The sequence below is a fragment of the Durio zibethinus genome, chromosome 4, assembly GCF_047325235.1.
Source record: "Durio zibethinus cultivar Kanyao isolate XHJ-2024 chromosome 4, ASM4732523v1, whole genome shotgun sequence".
NCBI lineage: Eukaryota > Viridiplantae > Streptophyta > Magnoliopsida > Malvales > Malvaceae > Durio > Durio zibethinus.
This window is the reverse complement of record NC_143165.1, coordinates 13,703,047-13,711,859: the sequence shown is the minus strand read 5'-3', so window position 1 is coordinate 13,711,859 and position 8,813 is coordinate 13,703,047. Positions and strand designations below refer to the sequence as shown.

Here is an 8,813-nt window from a genome sequence, read left to right as displayed (position 1 = left end):
TAATAAATATAAAAAAGGTCGAAATTGAAAAATTTTGACAAGATAAAAATGAAAAGAAGTGAAGTTTTTTCGAGAAGGAAGATGTAATTTTTATGCTGTATAATTTTTGGGCCCCAAAGTCCAAACCCAATTTTTACTGACCCAACAGTGCATAAATCACTCCGACTGCAAAACCTGAAAGCCCTTGACTTCAATGGCGTCAAGAACGTAATTCACAATCTTATACAACAAGACCAAAATTTTACCAACAAAAGTGATGTTGGCAAGAAAAAGAACATATTGTTTGAAACCAAACCCGGTAAAAAGAAACAACCTTCATCCAAGAATCAATGCTGTAGGAGACCCAAGTTGCAGTGTAGCTCCAGTTCTTCTACAGTAGGTTAAAGAAGGAAAAAATGTCGACGAATTCCAGCAACAGCCTATCATCCGTGACCTACGTGCTCGTAGTCGTTATAGTCATGACTTGAAGGTAAATAGAGTTGATTGGTTTGAGTAAAGGAAAGAGATTTTTCTGTCATAGAGCTTATGTTTTGATTGGTTAGAATACGGATGATGATTACAAAATGGTAAAAATGTGAGGAAAAGAAAATCTGGGTATTTTGTTCTTAGCTGTTTTCTATCCAAAAAAAATTTTCTAAACCCTCAAAGAAATTGATAACCCCAACACTGATTTAAATGAACTTTAAATTTGAATTTGAAAAAAAAAAAAAGACGTCATAATTTGAGGCTGGAAAATGCTCCAATACTTACGGGGTGACAGCTTTGCAATCCCTCTATGTTTGAGACTACCATCCTGATAATACTAAAAAGTAAAACTTCACCACTAAGATTTACTAAAAAGCTATTAATTGCTAACGTTTGCGTGGTCTGATGATAGAGTCCTCGACTCTTTTAGTTCCATCGAGTAAAGTTTAAATCCTGAAGTATTAAAAAAACTAGTGTTCATCTTTAGCTGTAGACGTGTAAACATATAGTATGTATCTTTTATAACATTGTAAATGTCTTTCTTTTGTTCTTGCAACTATTCATTTCCATCATGGATGCAGTAAAGTAGAAAATCCTCTGTCCAATTATCAAATGCTCTGCCGGTATGTATGAGTTTTAGAGTTTGCATATTTCTTGCATGCTTATATGTTGGGTTCTTGGCAGAGCAGGTTTCTAAATGGATGAGTAGCAATGACCTCAAATTTTCATCTAGTGGCTGTGCCGTGCAGTTGGATCTAATTGGTAGAGTTCATGGCCTAAGGTCTGAAGAAAACTTCTTTGGTAGCATGAAAGACCAAGATAAAACTGTTCAGACCTATGGTGCTCTTTTAAATTGCTATGTTCGAGAAGGCCCTATCAATGAGTCCCTTTCCCTTATGAAGAATATGAGGGAGATGAGTTTTCTTTCCTCTCCTCTCAACTACAATAACCTCATGTGCCTCTACACCAACGTAGATCAACTGGAAAAAGTACCTGATGTTTTGTTGGAGATGAAGATCAATGGTGTCTCCCCTCACATGTTCAGCTATAGAATTTGTATAAATTCTTATGTGGCAAGATCTGATTATAACAGCATGGGGAAGGTTCTACAAGAAATGGAAAGTCAACAGAACATTCAAATGGATTGGGGTACTTATTCCGCAGTGGCAAACCACTACTTAAAAGCAGGTCTTAACGAAAAGGCACTTCGTTATTTGAAGGAATGTGAGAGGAAAGTAGGCAAAAATGCACTAGGCTACGACCATTTGATTTCAACGTACGCTAGTTTGGGAAACTTAGACGAAATGAAATTGTTGTGGGGCCTTTAAAAGGCCAAATGTAAGAAGCTCACCAACATAAACTACATAAGGAAAAGTTGCTTAAAAAGTGGGAGTCATCTTGTAAGACTTATGATTTCCGAGTGCCAAATGTTCTTCTTTTGGATATTGTCAGAAAGGTTTAGTGGAATTGCTAATAATTCCTTGAAGTATCAGTGTTGGATGGTATAGAATCTTTTAGCTGTCAATCTGGCCAATGATGATCTGTAACTGGAACTTGCTATGTTGAAAGTTTTGTAACGATCATTTTGCTCTTCCTCATTGTTAATAGGTTTATTTCTTATCTCTACAAGGAACCTGCTCTGAAAATTATGTGTAGATATTTTGACTTGTTTTTATCCCATTTTGCTTTTTGGATTTAATAACAAGTAGGACAGCTTGTTCCAGTTTAGTCATTCTAGTAATTTAAAAACAAGTGGGATATAAAAAAGAAAAAGAAAGTAACACATTGCCCCACTTTCAAAGACAGTGGGAAAGAAACAATTGTGATGTTACTTATGAAAAAGCAGTTGAAGATTCATGTGATATTCAATCAAAGAAAAAAAAGATGAAGGTGGGATTTAGGAAGAAGAAAAGAAAGTGACAAGGAAAATGCAAGGGAAAAAAAAAAGAGAAATGAGAGTCAATTGTTATGGTCTTGGTGCCACTTTCGTGGTGGGTGCCAGTGGAAAAAGCATCTTCATGCAGCTATTTTGTGTTAAGTGGAGGCCAATTCGTGAGCTTCTGTAGACTTAAAGTACAAAAATCTTCATAGGACATAAACTGAGCGTCAATCAATCATTTTTTTTCATTGTGATTGCTGATCCAACCCATATTGATGCGTTTCAACAGAACTCGTTTCCCAGTTTCTTCTTGTAATAATGTTGTACCTAGCCCTCCCAATCCCCAAATACCATCATCCATCTAATATACACAAATTTCTTTCATAAGGTTCTTTCCAACTTCAGCAATTAATTTTGAAATGAAATATCTGCACTGCAAAGGAAAAATAACCAACAGCTTTGCAGCAGAATTAAGCGTAACAGAATCTGGCCAACAATCAAATCCGGAGCATTTAGTTTTCGATGATTAATACAGAGAGAAAGTCATTGACATGTTTTTGTAACAGACATGAAATAAAGTACATAGCCAACAAATATTACACTAGAAAACAGAGGTAATTCTGAAGTTGGTGAAGATGATTTAAGCGAATTGAGAGGAACTCTGGTGTTCAGCAAACGAGTGAAATTTACTATTCTACTTCAATCTTAGAGTGAGCAATTGCCATTTCTAATCCTCGAGTAGGTAATGTATCTAGGAAAAGATGAGAAAAAAAAAATGAAGTAGAATTATATATAATAACAATTTAAAGCAAAAAAGAAAACATAAATCCTCAAGTTTGTTTTTGAAGAAATTATTTCTCACTTAATGCATAATTCTTTAAAATCATGGTGAAAATCAAGATAACCTTTCATCTTTATTTCAAAATGTGCTTTCCTTGTTTATATGAATTTCAACAAAGAATTATCCGTAAAGATTTTGAATTTCAACAAAGCATTTTAAGGAATTGCCATAAAGAACTTGATTCAAACTTTTGTGAAAAAAGAATTAGTTTTTTCAAGATGATTTAGAACAGACTTCAATCCAAATATGAGCAATTGAAGAATTTGACCAAAATTCCCACAAACCTTGTAAACATCAACGAGAAGGCAGAAACATATCAGACTTGAAAAGAACATGCATCAAGAGAGTTCCAAACATCAAAGTGTGTGAGCTGTTGCTGTTGCTACTGCTGCGAAATAATCATAACAAATAATCCTCGGTGTGCTAGAAAGATCTCTAAGAAAATTGGAAAGGTCAAGCAAGAGATTAACATATAAGAAAGTGAAAATAGAAAGAAAGAAAGAAAGAAAGTGTCAGAAATAAACTACCGTTATTGTCAGGCATTTGATCAAAGAAACACTGACTGCTGTAGTGATCAGGCATTTCTACAAACAGGCAACTAACAGTGCCACTCGTTAAAGTAGGGCTCCAACAGAGACTTGGCATGTGGATGGTCCCACTCCACCGATTCCCACCACCCTTTACTTGCTACAATTCTTCTAAGAGAGGAAGGAGGAGATGGTTGGCCATCATCTTGCAAGGGAAGATTCAGAGGTATCCTCTTTAATTTTGGAAAACCAATTATAGTAATCTCCTCAATAGAATCACAAACCACTACTCCATTTGCACCACAAATGCTCTTCAAATCTCGTAGATACCACAATGTCAATTCCTTTAATCTTGGAAGTGTAAGTTTGATGGTAACTCCATTTCCTGCTCCCTTCACTTCTGATTCTGATGCTATTATTTCTTCCATATCCCAACATGACTTAACCCATAAAGTTTTCAAATTTTGGAGGTTGTGCAGCACCCAATTGGACGAGAACAGCTTCTTTATATTTCCACAACAAAGTATATCAACATGAGAAAGAGAGGAAAATTTGTTATGTGGTACTGGGATAAACCATGAGAATAATGACTCTTCACAAAAATCCATAGTGCATTCCCTAATATTCAAAACCTCAACATCAGAGAAGATCTTAATACCAATTGTACAGATCATGTCACAGCCACATAATTCAATGAACTTTTTCGAATCCCCGTCATAGTCATTCCTATGAGATTTACGACCCACATGAATGATGTATTGACGAGGACATCTTTCTTGAGCATGCAAACCTTGGGCACAACTGTTCCACTCATTCCAGTCAGACAAACACCCTTCAAAGATTTCCAACTTCCTCATTAATGCTCCTATTTCCTCTTCGCTCATGAATAATTTATAATGAAATCCACGTATTGATAAGTGCTGAAGGGATGTGAATTTTGCCAATATTCCATCGGCCATCTCTGTTATTTCCGTGTAACTCAAATCAAGATACCTGAGATTTACCAACCTTTCCATCCCCTGAGGTATATCCTTGATTTTTGTTACGCTAAGGTCTAACTTTTCTAAAGCTTGAAGTTTTGAAAAAGATGGCACCTTCTCTAACCGTTCACAATAACCAAGCAATAATGTAGTGAGAGTTTCCAAATTAGAGATGGAATTTGGTAAACTCTCAATAAAATTCCCAGAAAGATCAAGAATCTTGAGTCCATGCATTTGCTCAAAGAAACACTCTGGAATACTCCTTATAGAGCAGTTGGACAACAATAATGTAGTGAGCTTTTGGCATTTTGGGGGTGGCATTTCGGATGGAATTTGTAATCGGCAATTCTCCATCAATGAAGCCTTCTCCAAATCTTCATTCCAATCTCGCACATCAGGTATCCTTTCAAATTGCATGCCGGCTTTCACCAAAAATCTTGGTTTTGTGATGTGTAATGCCATGTCCCTCACAACGTCATGCAGCTTCACTGCACCTCTAGCTGTATTACAATTTTCTATCAAACAACTGTTTTTGAGTTCATCCAGTATGGTACGCCCCTTGTCAATCTCTTGTTGCATGCTGTCCATTTCTTTTATATGCCCTTCCGCAATCCAAAGATTGATAAGCATATTTGTATCTATTTCCCAATCTTCAGGAAATAAGGCACAGCAGAGGAAGCAATTTTTCAGCTCTTCATCCCGTAAACGATCATAGCTGAACTGAAGTCGTTGAAATACCTTCTCTTCCATCTTTTTCACAGTTTCTCCATTGCTTTTTAATTCATGGAGTGCATCCCTCCACGCATGAACATCACGTACACCCCTCATACTACTTGCTATCGTAACAATAGCCAAGGGCAAACCATCACATTCTATAGCAACTAATTCCACAATGGGTAATAGATCTGGATGATTCGAAACATCTTCACCTACTTTTTTCAAGAACAAGCTCCATGCATCTGAATTTGAAAGAGTAGGCACTCTAACTTCCTGACAATTCAGATAGTGGCACACATCTAATAACCGAGTTGTTACCAGTAATTTACTCCCATTAGAAGGCTCGGGGATGCCTACTTCCTCAAGAGAAAGTTTGTCCCACAAATCATCTAGGATTAACACATACTTGCCTTTACGAGTCAACATCTCCTTTATCATCCCTGCTCTCATTGTTTCATCTTCATCTTCATCAAGGGATTCTTTCATTGCACGTGCAATCCTATTTTGCAGTTTAATGATGTTCGTCTCCTTTGATACAGTGATCCATATCACAATGTCAAATTTTTCTGTTTCATTCAAAAGTTGGTTGTGTATAAACTTCATGATGGTTGTTTTACCTATTCCTCCCATTCCACAAACTCCAATCTTTTGAACATCAGCACCCATCAAGTAGGCCCAAACTTCTTCTATACAAATCTTTGCAGCTTCAACAAATAAAGTTGTGGTTGATAGAGCTTGTCCAATCACCCCAGGGTTGTCAACTACCAAACTATCGCGAAAATTACCCCATTGATAAAGTTCTTCAACTTCATGTATCTTTTTGAAAACATTTCCTTTGAAGAGTCCACGTGAGATAGCGTTACTTTCTCCAATTTTTTGTTCAAGGTCTCGGATTTGGCCGTCTATTCTTTCAACATTTCTGAACCATAACTCAACTTCTTTCTTTAGTTTCTTTCTTGGATGCAACTCTGTGCTCCTTCTTGACTCCATATCTTCTTTTAGAGCATTTAGTCTCTCAAGTTTTCTCTTTAGGTCATTCATGTTCTCATCAAGGTTTGTCGGAGTGTCCCAAAATTTATCGATTTTAGTAAGGAAGAAATTCATGGCTGTAAGTCCCTACGTACATAAGAACAAATATGTATATCATAAACCATTTTGATATACTTTATAACCATTACCATGTAAATATATAGATGAAGTAAATTTCTAAGGAACCTATTTTAATTAGACAAGTCGGTTATTAAGGATGTGAATCAATATTATATATTCTTTGACTCCTCTGGACTCTGGAGATGGTGTCTTACAAAAGCGTTGCAGCCTTTATATTGTTGTGGATAAATTCTATTCTACCATATTACCACGTATTTTTTGCTATAAACATTTCTAAGTGAATTTTCATGGATCTATTACATTCTGGTCTTGCCGATTTCCTGGCCTTAAATACTGTTATCAGTTATCAAGGCTGTTAGTATTACTATTACTATTTCCAAAACATAAAGCCAATTAATTGCAACAATCTTCTAAGCTTTGTTCTTTTATGTAATTGCATGATCATAATACTCATGTTTCTAAGGAACCATAACATTAAAAAAGTTAAAATGAAAATCTTAAACAAAGAATTTTAAAAATCCAACATAAGTAGTGAAGAGGAACAGTAACAGCATTAATAAAAAAAGAAGAGAAAACAAAATCATGACATGCATGAAAAAGAAACAGAAGACAGGAAATTAAATTACTTACCTTGAGTTGAGCTACTAGACTGGCTGATGCTTCGGCAAGACCTTGAATGGAGCAAAGAGCAGTGAAGAAAAGAGCAGAACCTGGGTAGAAGAAGTGTATGGAGCAAAGAAATAGTGAATCAACTACTGGTAAAAGGCTGAATCAACTACTGGTAAAAGGATATGTAATTCAGTGTTAGCAAATTGATTGATATTCACTCAAGGAAAAAAGATGAGAATGGTATTTAGGAAGAAGAAAAGGAAGTGCGAAAGAAAGTGCAAGGAAAAAACAAGATTACTAATGAACCAAAATTATAAGTCAATTGCTATGGTCTTCGTCCAACTTTCATGATGGGTGCCACACGGCAAGATTATAGCAAATAGCTATCTTTGTTGACTTTTTTGGCTCAGCAGTTGCAGATTAAGAGCGCGTACCCCCGGTGGGGTTGCTTTCTCAACAAAAATTGTCGCTGAATTTGTATTTGAATTTCACTGCTCGACACGATTTGATTTTTAGTCTACACTTCCTTAGTGAAGTTTGTAACGCATCGGTTTTTTTTTTTTTTTAACCTTTTTATTCTTATAATTGTAGTACTCTTTTCATCTTAACTTGCTTTTTTTATATTGACTTTCCATAATTTTAAAAAATTTAAATTTTAATGTATTGAATATTAAAATTAAATTTTTTTATAAAATTAAAATTTTATGATTTTTTATGTTAAAAAATTTTAAAAATCTCAAAAAATAATTTTCAAATATAAAAAATAAAAATTTTAAATGTTAAAAAAAAAGGACATAATCATGAGATATCCAAAATAGAAAGATGAACCAAAAAAAAAAAAAAAAACAAGAGAGAGAGGAAGTATAAAAATAAAAATATCCATACATTTCAACCTTTTCTTTTTCTTTTTTTTATTTAAAAATTTTAAAATAATTTTGTTAATGTTCATGTTGAGAAATAATGTTATTTATTTTAATATAATAAAAAATTTTATCTAATATATTATTATTTTTATTATTTTTAATTATTTAGTAATAAATTATTAGTAGACATAAAATAATTTAATTTTTTAATAATTTATTAATTTTATAAGCATTAAATAATTTATATTTTTTATTATATAATTTTTAATTTAATATTTTCAATAACCATTTTTCTTTTTGTTTCAATTCATCTTATTATTATCGTTACGTTTATATCTAAACACATATTCTTATTATTAATTTACATTATAATAATTAATTTTATTTTCACTACTAATTTTAATATCATCAAAGTCAATCTCATCGTTCATCTAAATGTATCTTAAATAAATAAGAAAGATCACTTCTAATATTTAAAAATAAACAAAAATTTTTATTATTTAATTTAAAAATAAATAATATATTTTTAATTAAGTCAATGATTAAAATCTAATAATTATAAATTAAATATAAAATTAATTAAAATATAAAAATAAATTAAATAAGTATTAATTATAAATTAATTGATGGTGAATTTATCATCATTAGATAAAATAACAAAAAATTTTATTATATTTTAAGTAATTATGAAGATTTTTCCCTAAATACCAAGTGTTTTCAGTTTTCACACGAACTTTTCTATTTCCAAAGTCCTTCAATTTTTTCTCAAATTGCTAAAAGCCTAAAATTAACATTTGAAGTTTTGAACATAAGGGAGTTCAA

General features: G+C 33.2%; 1 protein-coding gene and 1 pseudogene across 2 annotated transcripts; one reads left to right on the top strand and one right to left on the bottom strand.

The window, feature by feature from the left end:
• Nucleotides 1-256: 256 nt before the first annotated feature.
• Nucleotides 257-1,950, top strand: LOC111288897 (pentatricopeptide repeat-containing protein At4g21705, mitochondrial pseudogene; annotated as a pseudogene).
• A 317-nt stretch (nt 1,951-2,267) lies between these two features.
• On the bottom strand, nt 2,268-7,344 carry LOC149519212 (putative disease resistance protein At1g63350). 2 transcript variants are annotated; one of them, XR_016341612.1, is made up of 4 exons: nt 7,150-7,321; nt 3,713-6,525; nt 3,470-3,620; nt 2,268-3,095 (listed from the first exon to the last, which is right to left on the bottom strand). XR_016341612.1 is itself a non-coding variant. In XM_089759720.1 (2 exons), exon 2 carries the CDS (start codon nt 6,511-6,513, stop codon nt 3,784-3,786), a length of 2,730 nt encoding a protein of 909 aa, XP_089615846.1. In that variant the 5' UTR covers nt 6,514-6,525; nt 7,150-7,344; the 3' UTR covers nt 2,268-3,783. The 2 variants fall into 2 exon arrangements, 1 of the variants encoding a protein (XP_089615846.1); XM_089759720.1 differs by having other exon boundaries at nt 2,268-6,525; nt 7,150-7,344.
• Between the last annotated feature and the right edge of the window lie 1,469 nt (nt 7,345-8,813).

Excerpts from the sequence above, each read along its gene's own strand:
- LOC149519212 (XM_089759720.1), bottom strand. The coding sequence starts at position 6,513 with ATGAATTTCTTCCTTACTAAAATCGATAAATTTTGGGACACTCCGACA.